General features: G+C 40.1%; 1 protein-coding gene across 9 annotated transcripts in view; it reads left to right on the top strand.

Annotated features, from left to right (window-relative positions):
* Positions 1-17,637, top strand: part of THOC2 (THO complex subunit 2) — a 45,117-nt gene extending 27,480 nt beyond the window's left edge. For 2 of the 9 annotated variants that reach the window (XM_082061947.1, XM_082061945.1), the window contains 16 exons: positions 15-156; positions 2,635-2,792; positions 3,399-3,527; positions 4,061-4,192; positions 4,276-4,460; positions 5,244-5,428; positions 5,709-5,811; positions 6,200-6,636; positions 7,508-7,566; positions 9,003-9,119; positions 12,557-12,694; positions 13,043-13,112; positions 13,186-13,343; positions 13,972-14,048; positions 14,146-14,193; positions 17,225-17,637. In XM_082061947.1, the coding sequence (XP_081918073.1) occupies positions 15-156; positions 2,635-2,792; positions 3,399-3,527; positions 4,061-4,192; positions 4,276-4,460; positions 5,244-5,428; positions 5,709-5,811; positions 6,200-6,636; positions 7,508-7,566; positions 9,003-9,119; positions 12,557-12,694; positions 13,043-13,112; positions 13,186-13,343; positions 13,972-14,048; positions 14,146-14,173 (2,118 nt within the window). In that variant the 3' untranslated portion in view covers positions 14,174-14,193; positions 17,225-17,637. Of the gene's footprint in view, positions 1-14; positions 157-2,634; positions 2,793-3,398; positions 3,528-4,060; positions 4,193-4,275; positions 4,461-5,243; positions 5,429-5,705; positions 5,812-6,199; positions 6,637-7,507; positions 8,298-9,002; positions 9,120-12,556; positions 12,695-13,042; positions 13,113-13,185; positions 13,344-13,971; positions 14,049-14,145; positions 14,194-17,224 lie in introns of those variants that run through there. The other 7 variants (XM_082061946.1, XM_082061944.1, XM_082061951.1 and 4 more) reach the window with 4 other exon arrangements.
* Positions 17,638-26,994: the final 9,357 nt, after the last annotated feature.

Below are 26,994 nucleotides of genomic sequence, written 5' to 3'. Positions count from 1 at the left end.
CTGACATTTTATAGCCTCCAAATAAAAAGAAAAAGGAAAAAGAACGTTGCACAGCTCTTCAGGACAAGCTTCTGGAAGAGGAGAAGAAGCAATTGGAGCATGTGCAGCGGGTTCTACAAAGACTGAAACTGGAGAAGGATAACTGGCTTCTGGCGAGTAAGTGTGTAGAGGGGAAATGCTCTGGATGTAGTTGTCATCACTGTCCCCAGAATTTAAAGTTCAACTTGCACTAATACTCTTAATGTGGATTTTAAAATTTGATCTCTTTATATGTTGAGGTCTGTTAGCAAGGTAAACTTTTAATTCAAATGTGTATGCTGGAAATGCTGAGTGGTTGGTTTTCGGGGAGATGTTTTGTTTTGTTTCTTGCAATGTTGAGACCTTTTAATATTGCACTAATTTAGAAAATAAAAAAGACATTGACCAATTCAGTGGGAAGTTGTAATTGCAAGATGGCTAGCACTTATTTACTGCAGTTAGAGTGCTGCTAAGTTAGGTTAATTGCTACATTGCAAGAAATAGGCATGTAACTCTCAGTGAGTGGTTTGAGTTAATGTACTTTGTCTGAGTCCCACAATTAGGAGCAGTACACTGCTATTTGGGCGGTAACATAAACCCTGTTCCAATGACAAGGTAAATATTGCACCAGCCTAGGAGCACCACGAAATGAAACAGCATGTGAATGTTTCGTATGGCAGACATGCGGGAGGCAGAACATTTTTCTCTGACGAAGCCTCTGTAATGTTGCATATTGATTGTGAGCTCTACTATTATGGTTAATCTGACATGTTTTTCTCTGGTCAGTTTTCTTGTCTGGAAGGACTTTCGGTTTGTAACTGGTAGTAGTTGTTTGCCTGTCTCAAGAAGCCTAGCGTAATCCAGTGGAAAAGTGTGTTATTGTCCGACTCATGTAAGATGCACCCAACTGATTTAACAAAGAAACATAGATAGTTAAATTGAGAAAGGTTATTCCCTATAAATATTAAATGTACTGTTATGGACAGCTAATTAGCTACATGAAATTACTGATTGAAAAAGTACTACGTGACTGAAGCTTTGTCTAGAGCTGACTGATAATTTTGCTTAAGGAAGTGCTTGAAAGCATGTAGAAATTTGTGTAGGTACGATCTGCATATAAACATGTACTCTTAACAACACAGGCATTTGTGGGGCACGGGGCATAGCTTATTGTTGGCTCATGAGTGCTCACACTTCAGCTGCCGGAAGTTTCCCAGCATTGCATCCAGAGAGAAACTTTTTCAGCAGTGTCCCCACTGGAAGAAATTATCTATAGATGGTAGATAAGGAAATTGAACAGCACATCGACTGTAGTAGTATTTTTTAATTATTATTTTTAAAAAGATTTAGTATTTAGTTTTGTTTTATAAGATGGGCTGCTTGTGTTGGTACTTTTAATAGAGTTATATCATTAAGAGTAGGTTAATTTTTGGCAGAATAAGTAGACTGGTAGTTGTAACAATTGGAAACTGGCTATTCTGACTGGCTGTTTACTTGCTTTACTTTTGCATTTTTGAAGTAAAACTTATACACTTGATTGTTCTATGAGCTGTGATTCTCTTGGTGGTTTTGTTTTGTTTTTTTAAGTGTCAAAGGCTTGTTATAACCTTTGAGGGGTAGATACTGAAATGAAATAAAGTCAACATGAGATTTTTAGTTAAGTAAAAGCTAATAGTCCTTTCTGGAACAGTCTTTGTTCTATGAGCATCACAGAATCAAAGTGAGTAAATCCTGGGTCTTGTGACTTGTGCCCTGCAGCCCATGCAAGCATCCCAGTGCAAAACCACCAGTTGCCATCATGAGGATGATGTCTGGCTTTCCTCGGAAGGCACCCATTCACAGTCTTGAGTTCTGTGCTTTCATCCTTGTGTTTATATTCTTCCTACCTTCCTTTTGTGTGCTGTACGTCACTCCAAGCTTGTTTTTGTGCTCATTGTTAACTGGACACGAGCTGCTGCAGGATCAGTTTGGGCGTGTGTTTGGCTGTTGTGTTACCCAGCCAGTGGTTGGCCAAATGGAAGGGGTAACTGTTGAGCATTCAGTGCAGTCTTTAACTCAGTGTTAGAATGAAACTTGCGTAAAATGTGTGTGTATTGGGACAGTGGTGTGCTGAAAACTGTTGCTCTGGTTGGTTGGTTGATTGGAAAAATGATTGTTAAGGGATTCTACGTAGACAGCTTGTTCTTCTATTTCTAAGGAAACAGAGCTGAAACTTGACCCCATCAAGAAAGGAGAAACAAGTGTTGTAGATAAATAGCAGATGGTATTCCTTTCGCTAATGTGCAGAATTTGAGCAGGTGGAGAAGTACAGCAAAGTTTTTTTTCTGACCTTCCTCCTCCCCTCCTGCGTTGTGTAATAGAAGAATTTCCACAGGAAGAAATAAAACATTTGCTACAGCCACCCTCTACCGTCCCCCCATGTTCGAACTGTTAAGCTTATTTTGACTTCTTCTGAGCAGTGCCAAAGACACGTCTGGAATACAAGCAACCTAATGTACAAACTCGACAATATACATTTGCAATACTGAAATAATTGGGAAGTGAGTAGTTGAGTATTAACCCATTAACTGCCTTTCTTCCTTCTTTCTTTTTCTCTCAACTTCTTTGTATTTGAAGAGTCTACCAAAAACGAGACTATCACCAAATTTTTGCAGTTATGTATATTTCCTCGATGCATTTTTTCGGCAATCGATGCAGTTTATTGTGCTCACTTTGTGGAACTGGTGCATCAGCAGAAAACACCCAACTTCTCCACACTTCTATGTTATGACAGAGTAAGTAGCTGGCACTCCGTGTGTGTAGTTAATTACTATTATGAGCATGAAAAACTAGTATCCTCCCTGGCTCCCAAAAGTGTTAAAGAAAATCATGACCGATGTTTAATTCTAGGATCTATGAAAACCAAAAGTTCCCTTTTGTACTCTAGATTCTACAAACCAAGTTTTCCTAGAGGTTCAGGGGATTATTTTCAAGAACTTTTGGTTTTGATTTATCCATGAGACTGGAGTTTCAGAGCAGTCATTAGCAGTCACAGGAGTTGCATTCAGGCTTTGCAGCCTTCCAGTTGTCTGCATTTCTACAGCCAGGAGAAGAACCCAGCTTGGCTAGGTGTTTATGTCTACCTGCTCAAATAAACTATTAACTTGAAAACAAAACAAGCTTTATGGAAAACTGTGTCAGCAACAGCTATGTGCAGTGCTTAGATTCTGGGCCAAGTGTGAAGCACCAACAGCTGGGTAATAGAGTCTTGAAAACTGAGTATAAGAGATCTCCTTTATATGTAGAATCCAGTGTAGTGGTGGTTTAGATGAAAGAAATTTGAAATTCTTGTTGCTTTTCTAATTCCATAAATTCACTAACATTATTACTGCTATTCACAGGTTTTCTCTGATATTATATATACAGTTGCAAGTTGCACTGAAAACGAAGCCAGTAGATATGGCAGGTTTTTATGCTGTATGCTGGAGACTGTGACCAGATGGCACAGTGACAGAGTCATATATGAAAAGGTACGTGAAGTTATTAAAATGAGTTTGCTCATGAGAATATGCAGTGGCCACTTTTGTAATTCAACCAAATAAAAATGGATTTAATGAAACTGTTAGTTCGGTTTAAAAACACTCTGTGGTTGAATTTTTCTGGTGACATAATCTTAGAATTGAGTTTTATTAATTCATGTTGTTTTAATAGAAGTAATTTTGTATAGTGTCAAAATATATAGTGGATAAAAAAAACCCCTTACATTTCTGATTTTCTCAGAACTTGTCTTGAGGATCATTTAGGAAGCGTATAGAAACTCTAATAATACTCCTTGCAAAAGTTATAATAGTTAAATTGCAAATAATCTTTTCTCTCACCCACAGCTAAGATTGCAACATAAATAAGCTTTTAAAAAAAGTGTGCGTGCAATTCTAGCTAAGTGTGATCATGTCTTGGTCTTCAGCGGAATCAGTGAGAAAGTGCTTCATTTATATTAAATTTTGCAGAATTACTGGTTTTGTGCTTCTCAGAAAATACTTTTTTTTCCTTTATGTGCATTTAGGAATGTGGCAATTATCCAGGCTTCCTTACTATATTGCGGGCAACTGGATTCGATGGTGGAAATAAAGCTGATCAATTGGATTATGAGAATTTTAGACACGTGGTACACAAATGGCACTATAAACTAACTAAGGTAAATAAAGAAGCTGAAAAACTTAAGGTTTTGAAAGCTCTAACAAAACAACCCAACTTCATTAGAGTTAATTTGTGTTCTAGGCTTCTGTGCACTGCCTTGAAACAGGTGAATATACACATATCAGAAATATCCTGATTGTGCTGACCAAAATCCTTCCGTGGTATCCCAAAGTGCTGAACCTGGGCCAAGCCTTGGAAAGAAGAGTACACAAGATATGTCAGGAAGAGAAAGAGAAGAGACCTGATCTATATGCGTTGGCTATGGGGTAACAACACCTTACTTTAAGAAAGTGGTTAAAAGTGGATCATGAAAAGCTTCTAAGGACTCGGAACTGTTACAGTCCTAACGTTTGATTTTTACCTTATCACAGAAGATTTCACTATCCTGCATCTCAGGGCTGGCAGTGTGAATGAAAACTTTCATTTTGTGCTGGATGATCACTAATTTCCTTTACAAGACACTTTAACTAGTAAAGATTTCCACTCACAAGAGCATAGCTTAATTTTAGAGGAATAGTAGAGCAGCAAGTAGATAGGAGGGAGAGTTAAATGAAGAAAGCCAAGGGCTATTGATGAAGACCGCTTAGATTTTGGAAGTTTGTGTGATTCTGAAATGCTAAACTAAAATGCTTAGTTATGTTTGACATCTTTCTGTGATGAATGCAGACTCGTCCGTGTGTGCTTGAGGGGTAGTTGCCCTAATAGTTTGAAGTTTTGTCAGTGGGCTGTTTGTTCTGTGTGTCCAGCAGGTGCGTGTGTGCTGGTGGAGGAGTGGAAGTAGGGCTGCTTCTGTGTCTAGTGGGTTGGTTGGTTTGTTTTCTTGGTGTTTGTGCGTGTTTTGATTTATTTTTTTCCTGTGTTGTTTGGTTTTGTTGTGTCTTTAGTTTTTTTCTTTTTGAGCTCATCGATAGAGGGGAAGAAACTGCATATCAGTTGGGAAAAACTGTGAAACAAATAACATATGAACTGTTAGATTATGTCCTCATTTAAAATTCAACCCATGTTTTGCTTTATGTTTGTGCATATTTAACAATCTGTGCGACTTGCAGCTATTCTGGGCAGTTGAAAAGTAGGAAGCCTTTCATGATACCTGAAAATGAATTCCACCACAAAGACCCACCTGCCAGGAATGCTGTAGCTGCAACAGTGCAAAATGGGCCGGGTGGTGCTGGGATGCCTACATCTCTCACAATAAATACAGTTAAACTGGACGAAGGCAATACTGAGGAGACTGGTAAACAAACCTATGATTATTCTTTATTTATTTTTAAGTAGAATTCTTCGGACGTTACAGGCTATTCTATCAAAATTCAGTTCATTAAACTTTGGTGCAGAATAGAGTCAGTGTGTGTTCTTTAGTTGCTTTTTGGGAGAGGGTGTTCTGCATTTAGTTACCTGTTTAAACTGTTAGCTACGCATGATCTTACATGCATATGTTTAGGTATTTGTATTATTTTAACTGATAGGATGTATATTAACTTGTTGAAATAAAGACGTTCTCCTTTTTAAAGCAGATAAACTAAAGGAGAAGTCTCAAGGTGTGGTGAAAGTTACTAATAAAACTGTCAACGCTGCACCAAAGGTGACAACAAGCAATGGAAACAGTGCTTCTAATAGGTAAGGAAAAGCACTCTTTAGCATTCTCTGTTTTCTTCCTTCCAAACCATAGAATACACTTGAAATGAACCTGGATTTTCTTTTTTACATTCAGTGTCCATAGAAATTGTTTCCATTTCTTCAAAGTTAAATAAGTGAGATTATTTCTTCCAAAATATACAGTGGTACTGATCTGAATCTGTTGTTAAATGCCTTCCATTTTAGCTGGATAAAGGTAAAACAAATGAGAATGTTTGCTTTTTGCTGCTCTGACAAAGAGACAGCACACCTGAAATCTGGCCCTGACTGCTTCAGGACGTTCTATCAAGCCATCTGAAGTAAAACTTTTGTGATAAAATTAGAACTGGGTTTGTATTCCTGCTAACTGGCCTTTTTATTTTTGGTACAGCAAAATTATTAAAGAGAAGGATGATAAAGAAAAAAGTGGGAAGGAAAAAGATAAAGAAAAAAAAGACAAGACTCCAGCTGCCACTCCAGAGATGAAGGCACTTGGGAAGGATGGGAAAGATAAACCAAAGGAAGAACGGGCAAACAAAGATGATAAAGTAAGAGAGATCAAGGAGAAAACACCAAAATCTGAAAAAGAGAAGGAAAAAGTCAAGAAAGAAGAAAAAGCTTCAAAAGAAGAGAAATCCAAGACAATTGTTACCATCGTTGAGTCCAAGTCAACCGTAGAAAAGGAGAGAGAAAAGGAGCCATCCAGAGAAAAAGATGTAGCAAAGGAAATGAAATCCAAGGAAAATGCTAAAGGAGGAGAAAAGATGCCAGTAGCTGGGTCCTTGAAGTCACCTGTTCCCAGATCAGAAACATCAGAATCTGAAAGGGGTAAGTTTACATACTTAATTTCTTTTCTTGTCTAGAATAATAGAATGTGTCACTGGAAAAAATCACTGAATTACAAAAAAATGTTAGAGATGGTGAGAAGAAATTGCTATATAATAGATGGCATTTTGGCATCAGCTTTTAAATACAGTTAGTGCCTAAAGTAGGTAGTCAGGAAATCTGCAAAAGGTGAACTGTGTGAATACGTGAACTTCATGTGTCTTCAGTGAGTGCTCATTTTGATAACCTGTCATTTTTACTAGAAGTCTAAATGTTTTTTATTAAAATATATTTATGTAACTGGCCTTGCAAATTTTGCAAAAATTTAATGCAAAAAAACTGGAGCGAACTCTGAGAGTTTCATCATAACCTTTGAAAGAAAACAAGGGTATGTGGAAGACGTAGGCCTTTGTCCTTAAAGACACAGGAAACTTTATCAGTTCCATCTTACGTTAAGGGTTAACAGATCCTTAATGTTGATATTCTAAGTATGTGTAATCTGAAGCCGATGTTGAGTTTTATACTTGCACTGCCTTAAGGCAAACCAAGTAAAGGAGGCTTGTAATGCTTTTCATTGGGTTCACCTCTCCAAGGTCTTCATAGCCAATCTGAAATTCAGGTACAGACTCACATGAAATGGAGGTTTGAAATGAGCATAATTTTGCAGCAGTTTGTTCACATTATACTTTTCCTACAAACTTTCATAAAGAGGGTCAAGGCATGCTGGTAACCCTAGATAGCTTAAGAAAATATTTACATAGTGGTAAAACTTGAAGTTTAGCTTAAAGTATTTCGGTATTTCAGAAAGGCATGTTATTAGAATATCCTCTGTTAAACGTGTTTTAATAATGCTGCTTTTCTGTTCTTTCCTCAGAACAAAAACGCCGCAAAGTTGATACACATTCTTCTCCGTCACATTCCTCAACAGTAAAGGTTAGTATAGCCTGAGGAAGGCAGCACCCATGTTAGGCTCACGAGTTTGGGATGCCAATGTTCGACTTCCTTCAAGTTTTGTGCCAAGTATACACTGGAGCCACTGGAGGTTCTATGTTGCATTAGAAAATGCATTCCTTGTCTTTATTGGCGGACTGTCTTTTTTTTTCTATAAAAATATTTTTCATTATCCAGAATAATGCTTCAAGGACCTAGCACAAATTTTGTAAATAGTGTTTGGAAATTGCAAGAATTTTTACACAGAAGTGCCTCATTGTTTTAAGCGGTCAGTTTTTTTGGAGTGCAATGGTAGCTACAAGCAAATGAGTCTTTGCAGCAGAGTGGAGCGTATTTTTCTGCGCTGCTATCGAAGAATCTGTATCACTGAAGATTCCTGGATGATACGGGATGTACGATACCTCTGAATTCATCAGGCTTCTTGATGAGCATCATACCGATATGTGCCTTCTAAGGAGGAGTCTGGAAAGGAGTTCCATTTTAAAGTCTCCTTGGTGATCAGTTCTCCTGTAGTTGTGTATATTCAGTGCGCATGCAGCTTCGGTTGTACCTTCCCTTCGAGGTTTGTTTATGTCCAATGGGTTCCCACCGTGTTGAGCCCTGCGTTACGATAAAACCAGATGTGGCAACCGAGCCTCCTACCCAGCAAAGAGAAACCCCAAGCATTCAAGCGCAGCACAAAACCATGGGCGTAGCCTACTTGAAGACTCAGGGTAGCCATTCCTTGCTCCATATTTATTTTATTTCTAAACCATCTATATTCATGGAATCTTTGAATTTGCAGTACGTTGAACGTTTAAAACTGTAAGTTACTAATACTTCATCAAGAGCACTGTGATGGATTATGTGGGCCTTTAAACTTCATCATCTTACCAACTTTAGAACAAGCTTTTCTTTTTTTCCTGTGTGTGGTTTTTGGGTTTTGTTTTTTTTTTTCAGAGTGCATATTTTTCTATGTAAGTTTTACTTTAAAGATTTAGGCTAATTTTGGAGAAATCAAATAGCTGTTGCTAGTTTTGAGGAAGCAGGTGACAGTGATAACTACTCAAAATGACAGTTCTTGCCTGTTTTGTTGTACATGGCAATGTAAAGTCATTCTAGAGCAACTTCTACCACATTTAACTGAACGTGGAGAAGATACATTTTAAACCTGGCTCAACTGTATTCAGAGTCATGACTATTTTTTCTTTATATTTTGTCTTGTCAGGAGAATGTTTTTCACTGTTTTATGAAGAATTAGATATAAACGTATTTTGTAGTTTACTTAATAATTTGGTCTAGAGAATAGATACGACTGTCTTTTTTCCCCTCCCCCCTTTTTCTTTGTTTTTAAAATATATTTCAGTTCCTAGCTTTATTCATTGTACAGTATTAACATAAGATTTGTTCCAGAAGGAGTAGCTGTTTTTTGTTTGAAGGGCACGGCCACGCTTCCCAAAGTTCCTCTGGTTTCTGAAAACAATTCCAGCTTACGTGTCATCTCCATTCATTTTCTACAGGACAACCTCAACGAACTCAAGGACTCTTCAGCAAAGGTTTGAATCTTTTAGAAACCGCCAAAGTTTACTTTCATATTTTGTTGCAGAGAGAACTTAACTTTTGGTCTTTTTGAAAACCCCATCAGAAAATTCTAATTCCATTCCTATAAAAACTGATGTAGTAATAGAGGGAATTTTTCTTTTGCTGTATAGAACCTCTGTACAGGAGAGAGGGATAATTATGTGGAAGCAGTAAAAAAAATCCCCTGAATTTACCATTCTGTCAGAGATTTTATGGGTCAGCATTTCTGGTCCTCTCTGAAACCTGTAGATTTCTAGAAATGTCCTTATGATTAAGCCATTGATTTGGCTGAAGAGGTAATAGAGTAGTTAAAACAGTTCTTATAATAGTTAGGGGGATTTTAACTACTGGTTTTAATTGGTTTTATGTAAAACAAAGAATGAGACATATCTCTGGAGTATCAGCATTCTCTCCTCTTACTATTGTTGTATTCATGGTTTAGTGCTGTTGTACTATATTTCTGAACATCAGACAACCTCCTGAATTATCATCTTTCTGCATTTGCGTCCTGTAGACGCACTTCAGGTTCAGTCCCTTATGAGAATGTCCGCTAAAGGATGTTCTCGAGAGTTCATAGAACCAGAGTGCCAGCTTGGAAGGGACCTCAAGGATCATTTGGTCCAAGCTTGCCTGGCAAAAGCCTGGTCTAGACAAGCTGGCCCAGCACCCTGTCCAGCTGAACCTTAACAGTGTCCAACGCTGGGGATTCCACCACTTCTCTGGGGAGATTATTCATTCCAATGGCTGATTGTTCTCATTGTCAAAATTTTCCTCTCGTGTCCAACTGGAATCTCCCCGGAGTAAGTTGTACCCATTGCCCCTTCTTATAGGGAGAGTGTATATAGGAAGCATCCTTTGATTCTTACAGTTAATGAAATTACAGTGTCTATAGATTGAATCAATGTGCTTTCAAAAAATGATATAGAAATAATTTTAATGATATCTTGTGTATTTATATTTTTTGAAATTAAAAATCTTTGTCTTGAGCTCACATCTCTCAAGTTGGGTGTATGGTAGTCTATAGAATCTCATTTTTTCCCTCCCTCACTATATTAGTCAAAGTTCAAATGGTTAATTGAAACTTCATGGAAGCTTTCATTAGTTAAGCTAAATTTTAATTTTTTTTACTTATTAGCATATGGAGGTGGTAATCAAGCAGACAGTGGAGCTATTTGTAATTAAATGATCAACAAACAGCTTTATTTTTCTAGTGAATTTGAAAAGTTTATTTTTAGATTGAACTACAATGCACTGGTATAGACTGAGCTGGAAGTGTATTGCAGTTGTGTGACTCTTCATGGATTTATTGTTTGTTAAGGGCTCAGGGGATGGGAAGCGTCCAGCCCTTTCCTTCCTCATCTAAATGCTGTTTTCTCTTCTTTCTCACTTAATGAACTGATTTTCATTGTTCTGTGCCATTCTGACAGACTTAAGGCACTTGACAATGTTTGCTATACATGGTTTAAGACAAGTTAAATGTTCTTCTTTACTGCCATGTACTTGTTTGTGGCAAGAGCGGATATTCAGTAGTCTGTCAGATTTATGAGTTCAGCTTCCACTGAAAGTTAGTAGAAGCATAGTGCTGTTGTATGCTTCCAGGCTGGATTGATTCCTGACTTTGTCCAGTTTCTGGGGCCAGACCATTGAAATGTTGGTTTACATTGCAGGTTATAAAATAAATGGTGCCAGGCTTGAGTTAGGTGCGTGGTGACTCTTGCTTGGGCCTTTGCCCAGGTTACACAGTGTGCAGCAGTGCTCCAGAGCTGGTGTGGTTTCAAGCTGCAAGCTGATGGAGCCTTTTCTTGTAAAGGGAGGTGGGTTGGGACACAGTTTTCCAAAACTGCGTTGGGATGGTAGAAGAGCAGTGGAATCCATCATGAACAGCCATGTGAGCTTAGGAAACAGAGCAGGAGAGAAGGCTGTGAGGTTGCTTTCTCCCATGGAAAGCATCTCTGGGAGACAGCGGAGTGGGGCTGCAAGTCGCTGTTAAAAGCTGACAGCAGAAAAGGATAAATGTACTTGTGGAATGGCAATGTAGGAGATCTAACAAGAAAAGAGGAGTGGGGGGGGAAAAAAGCAGAAAGAAAAGTATTTAGTGAAAAGGAGTATTGAAGGTTCAGTCTTTGGCGTAGGAGGATAAAATTCCACTCAAGTAATAAAAGCAAAAGAGACCGAACGTTGTTAGTGTGACTTTTAACATAGGACTAGTAACATCTGGTTTTGGTAAGTTAAACATTTTTTGGAACTGGAGGAGGACAGGATTAATTTAATTAAAAGAATAAAATTATTGGAAACAGTATTTGGTTTGGTTCAAGTGATTTCTAGATTGTTCTAAACCAATTTTCCACTTAACCTTTCTTTTAGTGTCTTCTTCAGGAAGATGTCTCTCTAGAAAGAAATAGATACAACATTTTCATTAAAATATACTATTTTTTTCCTAAATAAAATTGATAGCTTGTGTAACTGGGGAAAGATTAAAGTATACTGATTTAAATCTCTGTGTTGCTGTAACTTAAGTGTATAAAATACCAAAGAAAGGTGCGTTTAATATCAAATGTGCTTATTGGTATTTTATGAAAAATATTTCTTAGAAGATCTAACTAATTCTGTCTTTTTAAATACTGTTATATAGTTACTGTAATGCATTGGTATTTATATGATACATGTGCTACCTTATATATATATACGCTAGTAAATATATATATAAAATAGCATTTAAACTTTGTCAGATATTATATTTTACATTACTTTGACTTATTTTCTGTTCTCCTCCCCTGCAATCCCAGTTTATATTAAAAATGTTCAGCTTTGTAAAACTAGTATGGTTTACAGAGCTTATCCAAACTGGTTAGAGAAAGAGTGAAGCAGCAGTCTAGAACAGATTACAGAGCAAAACCAATTCTTTTTTATGTCTGTCTGCTTTTATCATTTGAAGTTTAGGATGAAGGTGAAATTCTGTATTACTTCAGATGAAAACCCACATTATTCAGAGTATTGCCTTAAATACTCTGTGGATTAAGATTATTCATTAAAAATTGCCTAGAATCTGTTTAAAAGCTGATTCCCTTCATTTATTCCAGGCAAGACTGCAAGCGTTAAGTCAGGCTGGGAATCCACATATCCTGTCTGATTTGTTCTGATGCATCAAACAATACTGGTGAACAACATTGTGTGTATTTAATATAAGTGTTTCAGTTAAGAGGAAGTGTGTTTGAATTTCCAGTGTTGAGAAAACAAAGCTATAGAATAAATTATAGATGACAGGTTTGAAGGTGTCTTTAATCACTTTTGTTTGCTAGTGAGGTATTAATGTTTAATTTTTCTCTTTGAGCTAGATCTGTAATGTTAGAGTTTTATTTACACATCTTAGGAATACATATTAATATTTGGTGATATTGCCTTAATTTAACAGCACTACATTAACCACACTACTCCAACACTGTCCAAGAGTAAGGAGAGAGAAGTGGAGAAGAAAGATTTGGACAAGTCAAGGGAAAGATCCAGAGAGAGAGAGAAGAAAGATGAAAAGGACAGGAAAGATCGAAAAAGGGTTGGTGACATTTTTATGAACTAGTTTAGAAAGTTGGTATATACTTGGGAAGCTTTCTGCTTGAAGTCATGCAGCCGTAATCGGTTGTACAGCCTATCCAAGCAGAAGCGATCCGTATCAGGGTGGTTTCTCTTTTGTTCTGTTACTTTTTCAAAGGTCGGGCTACAGTCCTGTATTCAAAACTTCCTCTCTTCAAAACCAATCTCAGGAAACTTTACACAAGATGTAATAGTCCAATTACATTTTAAGTATTCAAAAATTAGTTCTCAAAAGTAACATTATGAGCAGGTGCTACTTCAGGAGTCTGTTTACATCTGCTAATATCTGCATAATTGTATTTGGTGCCAGGATCATTCAAACAGTGACCGAGAGGTACCACAGGATTCCACTAAACGACGCAAGGAGGAAAACGGGACAAGTAGGTATTTTGTTTTGTGTGAGTGAGTATTAGGCTTTGACTTGTGAGTTACAGCTTTCTGTTGTGTTTTTAGCTGGTTCTTCAAAACATAGCAAAAGTGAAAGTCCTTCTGACTCCCCTCGCTTAAATGAAAAGGAGAAGGAGAAGAACAAATCAAAATCTTCAGGAAAAGAGAAAGGTGATTCAATTAAAGCAGAGAAGATGGAGAAGAGCTCCTCTGGTAGCAAAAAGGTAAAATAAGCTATTCTTATTTAGCTGATTTAGTTTTTGTTGTTGTTGACAGAACAAACCAATCGTTTGGATTTTTTACTTAAGTTTTATTGCTGCTTTATTGCCTAAATTAAGAAGAGATTCTGAATATGTAGGGAAACGCTTCTGAAAATTCTGCTATCTTGTGGCTCAGCAGTCACTCCGGGCAGAATAAATTGGAGGAACAGTTCATTTTGGCAGTAGCCAGAAAAATTCGGAACTTATACTTTAGATGTTGAGGAATCTACAATATTTGCAGACTGGTTTGGTGAGGAGATACATTGAAAACAGGGTTAATTTACATATAAACTAGTCTGCTTGTATTTAGATTTTCAAGTCTGTGTGTCAGCTGTTATTTGTGCGAACAGGGAAGTATATTATAGTCAGATTTGTAAAACACCAAACAATACTTTCCAGTTGTTGTAAATTTTCAGTGATAGTGGTTATCCATGGAACTGTTAAAAGGAATCTCAGAAGCTGATTACTGTCATTCTGCCCAATTACTAATTTTAGCTGTGGCCAGTTATAACTTTAAATATGTATAATCCTTCTACTCAGATTGTACAATGTATACTATAATAAACTATTTCCCACATCTGTATTTTTAAAGGAATCAAGACATGATAAAGAAAAAGCAGAAAAGAAAGAAAAACGAGACAGCACTGGAGGCAAAGAAGAAAAGAAACAATATCCTTTTAAACATCAGCATTTCAGAAAAATACAGGAAATTAGCTTTTTTTCATAATAGTAGTAAAATATTTTTTTTCCTTAACACTGAATCTACTCATAAATCTTCAGACAAGCACAGATAATGAAGATTGTTCTAAGCAAGGTAAAAATTTTTTGACTCTGTTTGACTTGTATCTCCTGTGACTCCTTTTGACTGATAAAGGATGTACAAACAAAACAGCCAAAGTGTGAAAGGGCTGAAATTACCCAGCATGGGGTTTTGATTTTGTTTGTGTGTTCTGGGGAGATTTTCAGGAGTGGGTGGGTTGGTTGGTTGGTTTGGGGGGGATTTCTGTCGTTTTGGGTTTGGTTTGTTTTTCTTAATTTTATCCAAGGGAAAAAAACACTTTTCCCCATTATCAGCTAAGAAGTGTATAGATGCTCACATTTTTTTTTGGCCAAAATAAAAAACTCCAAACCAAAACTAACATGGGGGCGTTCACCAGTGTTTGGTGTAGTTCCATGTTTGGCACTTCTTCCAAGCAAGGTTGCCATACAAAACCAGGGGTGAATCCATGTGATCTGATAGTCATTTGTCTTGATAATCTCCCAGTTAATTAGGAATATCTTGCTTAATATATTGGAAACTCAAGTTTTATATGTTCTTATTTATCTTTAGCAAAAAGCAGTAGCTTTTAAACCAAATAGCTGTATAGCGTAGTAAGTCAGTTCATTATCTCTATTTAATCTTTTATCTGATCAGATTTGAGGAGGAAGAAGCCAAAGGAAAACTTTGCGCATGGAGACATTGACTATTTGCACAAAGAAAAGAAACTTCAGAGTATTTTAAGTAACCCGTATTCAGACTGGAGCTTTTAGAAAAATAAATTGTTGTTTGAAGATGTCAGTGTTCTGATTTTTTTCAGACCTGTGTCAATATGTGGAAACTTAACTAAAGTTTTAGGGTAATGGCAATGGGTGTTTTCTCCTCTTTGCATCTAGCCATCTAAGGGTCTTGGAATGTTTCATTTGCAGTTATTTGGGAAGGAAAGTGCCCCAGTGAGCTTAATTGGTTCACCTGACCATCCCAATTTGAGTCACACACTGCTACCAATCTTTCTACATAAAGCAGTGTGCAGCTTTACATATTACAATTTATGTGTATGTTGGGTAAACATGAAAATAACTGATAGTATTCCACAAATATCAAGGAATTTGGCTTTTCTCTCTGTTCACAAATTGTCCAAGTGTTTTATAATTTTCATATTTGTTCTCTATTTAGAGTTGATTAATTGTTTCTGTTAACAGTTTGTAGACTCTGTGAGCACTCAAAGTGAACACAAGCAGAAATGAAGTAGAAACAATTTTTTTGTATTCAGTCACATTATTGTGCTTTGAGATTATTTGCTTTCATAGAGTTATATTGTTCTGACTACTGAACAACATATAAGGCAGGCAAGAGTTTTCTGTTACAGAGAGGGGAAAGACACCATTTTTAAGTACACAAGTGCAGCTTTGTCTTGTATTGAAGAAAGATCAATGAGGCTGAAAATTTGCCATGTTTTCATGACTCTCTTGGCTGGTCTAGAAAGTGATGCAACCTTTCACAAATTTGCTGTGAATTTCATTTAGAGATACAGGAGAGGAAAAAGATCTTTTACCTGTGAGGGTGGTCAAAACCTGTAGCAGTTTGCCCAGAGGGGTGCAGAGCTGCATCCTGAGCGCATCCTTGCAGCCTCGTTAGTGAAATTCAACTATACAGGTATCATGTTTGAGAATAGTTACGGTGATAATGCATGGCAGAAGTGTGACCTGTTGGCGGTGGACTCTCAGATGAGCATTGCTCCTTGTGCTGGCTGTGCCCACTTCAGGTGTCAGGAGACACCATGACATAGTCCCACATTCTCTGGTTTGCTTCTAACTGCAACAACAGAGAGCAAACCTGAAAGGTGTAAATGCTTTGATGTTGGGAATTCTTTTTCAAGAAGCCTAAGGGTTATAGAATGGCTTATATAACACGTACAGAGGAGTGTTTTGATGAGAGTCCAACAAATCAAACAAAACCCCAAAATTTGAATGCTGAATTCTTGCTATCAGACAGAGCTATCTTCTAAAAAAAGTCTCTGTCCGTGGATTGTGGCCTCAGAAAGCCAAAGAGGGATTATTGGAAACAGCATCTCGAGAGTTTCACTTGATGCCGTTGCTCGTTCAGGCACTGAAGCCGAGGGCAAACGTGTGGAGGGGTTTTGTGTGACAAAGCCCATGGTCATTCTGTGCCTCTTTGGAGAGTGTTGGGAAACAGGGTGCGAGTTTGGTTATTGCTTCTGAGTGCTATTTATTTGATCTGCTTGAAATAATAGAAGATGCTTCTGTAAACACTTCCCAAACTGGAAATTATGAGCATTCTTTGGAAAGGATTTAATAGAATTTTTTTGACTATCCTTCATAGCTGTTATTGTCTGATCACTGTGGATGGACCTCGTTTTTTTCCCATTTCTTTACATGTTCCTTTTGAGGGGAAAAAAAAAGGGGGGGGGGACAGTCTTAGTAGATGAAGCTCACTACTGAGGACTTGCAGCTTCTGTAGTAATAAAATGTGAAGTTTTACCTTGACCAGCAATTCAATATAAAATGAGGGTTGTCATCAATTAGAAAAGCACAAATGTGTTTTTCTGACTACATCATGATTTAAGCAACAAATGCTTAGGTGAATGTCAGTTGCACAGGAAAATTCACATCCAGCTGTGTAATGAACTAAGCTGGAGCATCTGGCCTACAATACTGACAACACCCCTTCGTGAAGGATGAAAAAAATGAGTTGTTGTGGAATCTAATCCTGTGTTCCTGTTTGTTAAATCTTTTATAACATTCTTGTTCATGCACAACGTCTGACTGCATTTATTTCTTGCCTAATTCAGAGATGGTAACATTTTGAGGGGGTTGTACCCCTACAAGACTACTTCCCTTCATAATCGACTACTTGTTTCTTATTTGTATCTTTAAATTGATATTTCACTACTTACAAGGCAGTGCTTGCATTAATATAGTTCTTGCTGTTAGGGAATGAATGACTGATGCAATAGTTTTGTTTTCCCCCTCATTCTATGAATTGCAAATGGAGTAACATGCTCAGCTGTGAGATCAGTTTTCACTTGAACGACACCTAATTCCAATTGTGTGTGCCTTCCTTGCAGGTGAGATTAAAATGGGAAGATATCCAGCTGTGACCAGAAATGCGTTTTCCAGAATATAGATTGCACAGAAATTTGTGAATGAAGAGGACCCATCTGCATCTCCTTAAATTATTCAGTTCTCTGCTTTATTTCCCCATGCTGAGGATTTAATTGTTGAGTTGTACATTACTGTATTTTAACTTGTTGCTTAGTTTCTTACACATTTATTTTCAGTACCTGGCTGAAAGTGTTACCTATTCCATATTTTAGCACAATGTGCTGCAAACAAACAGTTGCCATAGTGCAAATGAGGTCTCGTGTACAGAGTTCCACTTTAGGTTGTCGAAAATACTGCCTGAGTTTAGTAATTCTTTCGATCTGAAATGCATTCTTTTAGATGTTTGAAAACCACAAATAAACAGTTACTGAACCTTTTTGGATTTACCTCATTTAAACTCAGTTTTTATTTATTACTTGGCCTGTTTTTAATATCAGTGACTAAAAAACAAAGTAAGTGGGAGCACTGTTTTCATGCAATGCTTAGGGATTATTTGTATATTGTGTACAACGTTGACTTGTTTAAAGATACAAAAAATGAACCCTGTCCCTTCCATCCCAACCTAAACCTGTGCTCAGTTGTCCCTTGCCACACCTTTTGTTTGTCATGTTGTTTTTCGATTGATTGGAAATGCTCTCTTCAAAAATGAAATAAATTAAGTTTCAATTACAGCTACAGGAGCTTTGTATTGCTGAACTTTAGTCTGAGAAGTTTCACAACGACATTTTTAAAAAAAAAATAAGAAAAAGAATTTTTTTATCTGCTGAATTCTACCAGTGTAACCTTTTTTCTAAATAAACAATAGTTTTCTCAATGGGTCGTAAATCATTCTGTGTGTGGTCACTTTATTGCGCTGTGGATTGTTAAGAACAATGGGTATTAGCGGGAATTGGGAGAGGTGTTTTGTGTCCCGCAGGTGCAGAGAGTGGTTACCTGACCATGTTAACGCTGCTCCAGGGGTTTCCAGAAGCTCAGGGTTTGCCTTCCTGGTTCCATCAAGTTTACATCTTGAGGCATTTGTCCCTCATCCAAAGCTCATTAAAATCTCTGGCACTTCCCTCCCTCCAACCCCCATTTCCTAATTCAGTCAAATTAGACTGACTTAGGGTTTCTTGAAAATATCTGCACTCAGGTCAAACAGTTTAGTTTTAACACCTGACCAAAAAGGGACTCTGCCTGACTTCTGACACAGCATGGTAGGTCACTTCGGTGAAGCTGCCATCTCAAATGTCACCTGGGTAAGAAATCTTCAGGTCTGGAAGTCTTCAGGTCCTATTCATGCCTGATTTCCACCCCCAGTCCCCCAGAGGTGTGGTTTTCCTTCAGTAGAAATCTCTGCTGTATTTAAACTAGAAAATCTGGGTTCTTTGGAGGAGATTCCAATGCCTTGTCTAGAGACGTGGTTTACCATCTGATGATTAAAACGGTATTACCAGAAGCTGAGCTTTTTTGGCCTGGGTACAGTAGTTTAAATACCTGATGAGTATGTATCCACCAGAAAGCAGGAGCTGCTGTGAAGTTTGGGAGATGGTGCATCCCTCAGACTGTTTCTCTGCAGCCAGTTCTCACTCCAGGACCTGCAGGACTGGAACCTTTGGGCACATCTGCCCCTGTATTTGCCTGGAGCCCCATGGAATGGACAGACAGACAGCCGTCGGTGAGCCCAGCTGAGTCCTTCGCAGGCACCAGCTATGAGAGAAGCAGTGACCTGGACGGGGAGACCACACTTCCCATGTCAAATCAGTTGCATTGTACTATCAGACTGCACCGAGTAGTTCCTTTGGATCAGCCTGGGTGTTCACTGTGTCTTCCGTCTCCATTTGGTAAGGATCTGCTTTCTTCTAAATATCAACACAATAAAACTGTGTTGGGGTGTGGAGGAGAGGATCTGATGCCAGAGAGAGGTGTTTCACGATATTAACACTGAAATATTAGCGGAACTGAAAAGCCTTACAGCCTCGGTCCTCGTGCAGCTGCAGAATGTGAGCAGAAGCAGCGAGGGATGTCGCAGCTGCTGCCCAAAGGCCGGAGTGAAGCTTTCCTCTATTTTTAAAAGGCACAGCGAACACAAAGATAATCATAGTCCCTTTAATTTGAATAATTATTTTAAAAGATGAAGTCATGCAAGTTAAGGAGCAGTTTCTTGGACGAGGTGTGGGATCTAAGTAGCCTGAAAGATTTAAATGCTGTAAAGTGGTAATCTTGATAACAAAGACACATTTCCTGCAGGTACAACTTCTCCCAGGACTCTAATGTGTTCCAGTCGCTATAATACTGGAATTATTACATAAAGGAATGTGTTCTCATTTTTATGGTCCCTAACAGGAAAGGATGACCGTGTTTTTCAAGGTTACACTTTCAGATTGACAAGCAGAAAATCCATTCTGCCCGTGGGACTGTCACGGTCTGTGTCGCTGCCACCCGCACATGTACTGGTCTCTGCCTTAATTCTGCTCAACCTCCACTAAGTGCTATGGTTGTGGCAGTAATGATTCCCATAAATGCTTTCTGTTGGCCGTGTCTTCCCAGAAAGAGGTTCATCGCTGCTTATCAGTGAAATTGATACAAATCAACTTCACAGGGGGAGATCAATCCTTATTGAACAGGCTCAGGAAAGGGGGTTTGCTCATGGGGAAGTATATAAAATACAGCTCTATCAGAACAAACTAATTTTTAACGATTGCTCTGAGAAACATGCTAAATAGATTTAAATATTCAATATTCTGTTTATGTGATCTTTAAAAGTGCACAAGGAAATAAGGGTGACATTAAAAATGAATCCTGTTTTAAGCTGTTAATTGCTATATGCTGTGTTTAAACAACACTGTTTTGTTCTATATGGAGTGTCACACCTGTATTGCTTTTTCCTGCTCTTCCCCTTGTCCAGAAAAATCACACAAGGAGCCCCAGGGTCATTTCTCTGCAGAGGGATGCTCTTTGGTGACGGACACGAGTCTGTCTGTACATCAGCAGCAGGTCAGGCTGGGCCAGGCAGTGGCGTTTGGCTCGAGCTGGTGTTTCCGTGGAGCTCGATCAGTGCTTGTTTAGAACAAGGTACTTTCTGTGCTAAACTGACAGTGTGTTCAACAGTATTGAGCCCAATAAAAGTTCGCCATGAATTGGTTAACTGGTCGTTTAAACAACTGATGATTCACAAAAAATGTGACGATGGGGAAAATGTTATGCTGACACCATAAAGTCTCTTATTTAAATAACTGCAGTATAGCATTTTTTTCCCCTTTGAGAATCCTGTTTCTCTGCTTAAAATAGTGTGTAACGTGCCCCTGTCTGTGCCTGAGGCGACGGGCATGGGTGTTGTGAGAGATGTTGAGGATCTGAGCTGTTGCCACGACTGACTCCATGATGCTGTTGGCTCTAAAGCAGACGATGTGACTGAGATGGAGCACGTGCCTGCTTAAAATCACTACTTTGTAAGAACTTGTCACTTGACAGATTTTTAATTGCAGAAGATGATCTTGGCCTACAGGTACTGCCCACAAAGCAAATTAATTTGTTTTATTCCTAGGAGTGTTTAGAAATAAATCTTTTGCATGGATTCAACATTAACGAAAGCAAACCTGTAGCTAATAGAATATTTGCTGACTATAACGATAGAAGAACTATCCTTTTTTTGCATCGAGTATTAATACTGTTAAACACAGAGGCTTACTTCTCTTCCTAATATTGTGGGGTTTTGTTTTAAACATAATCCAGAGAAAGAGAACTTGAACCAGAAGTTGAGCATCCCTCGTGCTCTGTGAAGGCCAGTTTGTGTCTTCAGTAATGTGGGATTTGGGCAGAGGGGTGTTGTCTTGGTAGCTGTATTTGAAAGTACTAAATATTAAGAAAAGCTTGATCATTAAAACTCTTCTGATTAACTTTGTCCTTATTAATTAGACGTTATTTCTGAATGAATTGGAGAAGATTATGAACCCCCGGCCCGCAGGGCAAGAAAGACACGGAGAAATTGGGAAGAGAATTGGGTAAGAGTTACTCAGCAAATTACAGGTGAGGAAGAATTACTAAAAAGGTGTGTAACCTCGCTAAATACACAGGTGCTTTTAATTATCTCGTTAGGGCAGTCTAAGATGAAATACTTCCAACAAAGTCACTGCGGTCCTTGGGACAGGCTGGAGTGCGGATGAGCCGAGGCTTTGGCTGGTTGAGGGTGCAGCCGTGTCCCCAGGGAGCTGCCACGGCCAGAGGGGCTTTGGCTGGGTAAAGGAACAGGTCACCCTGGGGCCGCTGAACATCCTGTGATTGCAAACAGAACAGGGGACTGGTAGCAACATAGTTGAAACAATCATTTAAAATTCAGCTTTAAGGCCTGGCAGGAGGGCTTGTCCTTCACCCGCAATGCCACTGAGCTGGCAGGAGCAGCATCACACTTACAGGGGCCCACGAGCAGCCGTGGGAGAGGAGGAGGGATGCGGGGTGAGGGATGCTCACCCTGCCCCTGTGGATACAGCAGCAGCGAACTGCAGCAGCCAGAAGGGAAGCGCTGTGCGTTGTGGAAGCACACGCTGTAGCTGGGATAATGCAGATGTGCTCCGCAATGTCCTGATTGCCTGGAAGGGGCCACAGGAACAGTCTCTTTGCCATGTGCATTCCTATGGGAAGGTTTTCTCCTACAAGAAAAGTTTCCAGCAGAAAGCTGGTCCTCCTTCCCTCTGTGGGTTTCTGCAAGGACTCAGCTGCGTGTGTGGAGACATCAGTGAGGGTTTAGGCATGTTTAAAGTTGTATACAGAGTGCAGCTTATGATGGGGGGAAGGCCAGAGACCTTGAGTGGAAATAAAGGGTCAGAGAGTCCCAGAGGGCTGGGAAAAGCAGTGAAAGAAAGGGACTATGTCCAGAGCCGGCCAGGTGGTGTGGCAGGGAGTGCCACTGGCATTCCCATTGACCCCATTGGCTAAATCTGAGGGTTGTGGGGAAGAACAGAGGGGGCTGAAGGGGTGGATGGGGGGTGAGTGGAGGGCAGGCCTGCCAGCACACCCAGCCAGCACACCCTGCCGCGGCCCTGGCCCCTGGGGAAAACCCCATCTAAAGCACCCATTCTGATGTGATATTATAATTGCTTTGTGTAATCTGCAGCATCTGTGATAGGTCACAGCTTCAGCTATTTTATAATTAGCTATTTTACTTGAATATGGCAAACTTTCCTTGTTTAAAGGGCAGGGGAATATTAAATAAATACCATTTATATTTATTTGCCTCAGATCAAACTGTGGCCCTTACATTAATTTTGTAGGTTTTTGGTAATTAGCCTGCTCAGCCCATATTTGGAATAAAAATCCAATATTTGTTGAAAAGCTCCGAATGATATTAAAATCTGTTCCCTGAGCACACAGCAAACACCCCTCCCTCTCAGAAAGAGCCAGTCCTGTGTGGGAGGTTGTCACGGCAGCACGGGTGGGAAGGAGTTCGTCAAATGGAGACGGGATTCAATGGGTGCATAAGCAGGGTGAGCTGAGCGAGAATGGGTGGGCTGGCTGGGGCTCACCTTTCCTTTGGGGTCCTGCCGCCCTTGGGGCCCTTCCAGCGGGTGACAGGTGCTGGGGGAGCCCTGGGGTCCCAGTGGGACATGCACAGCTGGGCGTGGGATGGGTGAGGTGCCTGGGTCGCAGGTGACCGGCCGCTGCATGTCAGTGTTGCTCCGGGGACCGCAGCGCCGGGCCCCGTGTCCTGCAGCTCCGAGCTTTTCAAGTGGCTTCTCTTGTGCTGCTGAGCAGACGGGCAGCGCTACAGCTGCCACCACATCCTCATGGCGCCTGCAGGCTGGTGGTGAATGCAGACACGCTGCTGGAGTCTTAATGGCCAAAGGGGTTTTAGAGCAGAGACAGGAGCGGGGGGCGCAGCTGGCCGGTCCCAGACTCGCTGGTCCCAGGCTCGCTGGTCCCAGACTCGCTGGTCACACACTCCCCCAGGCTGTTTTTCTGACATGATCCCTTTTTCTTACCACCTGCTGGGCCCTGCTCAGTGATGACCAAACCCCTTGTCCCCCCAGCACCTGTGGCCTTGCCCCCAACCCCAGCTCGCTGCCGGAACACGGGCACCGCTCCTGCTCTCTGCACAGACTGCAGCTCCGCTTTCATATTCCTTTCGCCAATGTCTTGTGTTAGAGCATACATTTCCCTACTTATTACAGCGTATCAAGCATCTGCCACATGCTCATTAATTGGTCAATTACTTTATTTATGTGCTAAACTTCATCTAAAGCACCAGTCATTACCAGCATCATGGTGGTGGTTTTGTGCTGTGCATTTTTTTTCTCCTAAGCTTTATGTGCCTTGTCCTCTCCTTGCCACCGAGGCCGGGACACTTGCATGGGCCCCTGTTAACTTGTTGTGGACCAGTCACCAGCTCAGCCGGCAGATCTGTGATCACCTGCCATGTTTCCCAGCCCTTCCTCAGAGCCGCCTCCTTTAGACTTCAGCTTGTCTGCTGCTGCTGCATTCAGCTCCTCACTGCTGCTTCCACACCACATGGAACTAGAATAAGGTAACAAAGACCTGAAACTGCAGCAAAAATGGACGCTGGGAGAATCCCCTGTAAGTGCCTGCCGGGGCAGGCCAGGTGCCACTGCTTAGTTTGGTTTCGATCCTCGTCTGCTGCTACAAATTGGCTCAGCGTTCACCTTTAGGTGTTAGTTCTGCCAGCTTGCTTGGAGATGTCAGCAGCCTCTTCACCAGCTGGAAACGACGCGCTGCTGGAGGCCCCTGTGCCTCCTCGGCTCTGCTCTCCCCACCCTGTGCTACATCGCTCCTCGTGGCACCTTCCCTGCTCCCCCGCCCAGCTCCTCTCATTACAGGTTGCTGCAGAGTGGGAACTTGTCCTCTCGCTCTTCTGTAAGATGTCCTGTCATCCTAAAAGGCCACAGTCATCATAAATAACTTAGGGCTAACGCTTCAGTGTTAGAACCCCCAATATATAAATAACTTGGTGTGTGCATGCTTCGTTATCCTGCCCTTTGTGTCAGCCGCCCAGCACATCCGTTGGCCAGCGCCACGGCGTCCAGCAAAACCAGCGATGTGGGTGCTGCCAGCGAGGTTTCCCGAGCACAGCAGGCGGCAGAGAGCAGTGGGAAGGCTGGCAGAGGAAGGGGCAGGGTCTGTACAGTGTGCATGCAGCTCCTTTGCGCTGGGCACCGGCACGTTGTCCAGCTGCCCCTGGCCACGCCGTGCGGCTGCTGCCCGCGCCCGTTCCACACCTGCGGTAAGCTGCAAAGCACTTTGCTGATGCTGTTGCAGGGATGCTGCCTGGGTACAAACCAGCCTCAGTAATCCTACCGTTGACAGGTGACGAAACAAAGAAATGACAAGCACAGAGCTAGAGCAGAATTGGGGTGGTGGGGGGGGGTTAGCCAAACCTGCCTCCCCACAGGGCACCGCACAGGAGGTGCTGTGAGCACCATCCGCCCTGATACCATTTTTAGATCTACTACGTTCTCAGTCAATATTACTTTGAAATTTATAATAACCATGAAAATATTATCTCTGTACTTAAATCCTTTAGTTTAATTGAATAGAGCTATCATTAACCAGAGCCTGTTTATGTATTGCTGCCTGCAAAATAGAGTCAATTTTCCAGACTGAAATGATGAATATGAGCACCAAATAAATGTTGTAATTTAATTTTAATAACCATGACTTATTATTTTTTAATAACCATAAATAATAATTATTTTTTAAAAAAAGTTGCATTGCTTCGCACAAAAACTTGGAAGGAAAACTATGCCATAATAATACAGTGGGGGTTATATTACAGCTGATTATTTATTTTATTTTGTTGTCAGAGCTGCTCTTTGCTGTGAGGAGGAGCTATTACGGGTTTGGCTTTTTTATTAGATCTGAACTGGAACAAGGTAGAGATCCTTTTGCTTCCACTGATGGCTCCAGAAACTGAACTACTTTGAATGTTTTTGGTTATATGATTCCCTAATTGCCTTCTTCGGACTGGTATATATTTATTAGTAAAACTTAACACCCGTTTTTCTAGGATCTGCTTCTCGGCGTGACCCTCGTTGGGCCAGCACCACACAGTGCTGCTCACCCCCAAAAACAACACCAGCCCTTCAGCCTATAGGAAGGTTTAGGGTCAAATGATTGCTGTTTATTGCTCTTACTTACCAGGATTACTTCGTATTGTTTGCAGTTTGTGGTGACTTGGACAGACCAAACTGTGCATGAGGTACCCTCGAAAAATTAGAGTCGGGATTGGCTGCAATGTTGGTCAAGATATTTTTAAAAAGCATTGCTGAAAACGCGAGAGCTGCAGGAAAATACACCTGTATAGGTAACATCTGGATAACTTATTTAGCCATGCTGCTGCCCACTCCAGGGCAGGGCACGGCACCATCTGGGGGGCTCCCCTGCCGGTCCCCCACCCCGCCAGGGTGCCCTCGGACCTGCCCCAAATCAACCAGCTTCACTCGGCGAGAAACCAGTTTGTTTGCAGGATACTGAAACAGAAATAGGCATTTCCCAGCAAGGTCCTTGGTTGCACGTTATGGACAAAGCAGCGGTGGCATCACCCATCCCCAAATGAAACACCCGTGGAGCATCCCAAATAAAGAGATCAAGGGCTGCCTGGCCAAAGGGACATCAGTAGGTTGGGACTCTCCTCCGGTGGAAAGATCAGAGGGCTCTTTTTTTTTTTCTTTACAGTTTTATTTACAAAATGTATTAAAACTCTTTGTACAACACCTCATTAAAATGAGGCTCAGTAATTGATGCCCACACATGCAGTTTACGCTTTTACAGCCATTAGTTTGCTTGGCATTTTTTCTGCTCACTGAAGTGCAGTTTCAACGACTGAAAATAGGAACTTAAATTACCAAAAACAAAACAAAAATAAAAGAGGAAAAAAACTAAAAGAAAAAGGAAAGAACCCTGAAATCCCCCAAAGCAAAACAAATGAAAAGAGTATACCCAAACAAATCATTGTGAGACTGCCGCCGAACTTCCAATAGCTTGAAGTTGGTAGCCAGAATTGGTAAGCACTCAACACGTTTTGTTTTAGCTTTACATGCAAGTTTAAAAAATATCGAACCATTTACCAAACTCCCTTCACTAGTGTGAAGCCTCCACTCTTAAAAATGGATTTGATAAACATACATCTTTTGTACAGCTTTTAAGAAAAATGTTCGTTTAAATACAAGTCATAACGGCCCAGCTGGAGCTCGCCCGCGCTGGGACGGGGCTGCGTTCAGAACTTCGAAAAGAAATCACAGTTTCATGAACAGAAAATGAAAACAATACCTTGTCAATATCTTGTTAAAAACTCGAACAATAAATTATTCTCCTATGAACTTTTAAAATGATTTTATATTACATTTTGTTGGAAATACTTATTTTTAACAAGACTTTCCTCGTGTAATCCTTTTTTTTCTTTTTTTTTTTTTTTAATCCTATTAAAAGTTCAAATCTATCATCAGCAAACTAAACGCCTAAGGGTCAGACTGGTTTAAATGAGTTTCTTTCTCATTGTATGTTACTGATGAAATAAAACTCTACAGTAAACTACAGAAAATACATATTGTCGATTAGAGGTAATTAGTATGCAGATATTCCATTGAACATTTCCCCTGTGGTTGACAATATGTTTGACGGTTTTATTTTGTCTTTTACTTGTTTGTTTTTTTTTTTTTTTTTTTATTTTTTTTAAATTTTATTTTTAAATGAAGTTAAGTAGTTTCCAGGCAGAGGTTGGAGGCTGCTGCTGAGAGGCTGGATG

Source organism: Streptopelia decaocto (genome assembly GCF_964273445.1).
Source record: "Streptopelia decaocto genome assembly, chromosome: 10".
NCBI classification, from domain to species: domain Eukaryota; kingdom Metazoa; phylum Chordata; class Aves; order Columbiformes; family Columbidae; genus Streptopelia; species Streptopelia decaocto.
This window is presented reverse-complemented; position numbering and strand designations above follow the sequence as displayed.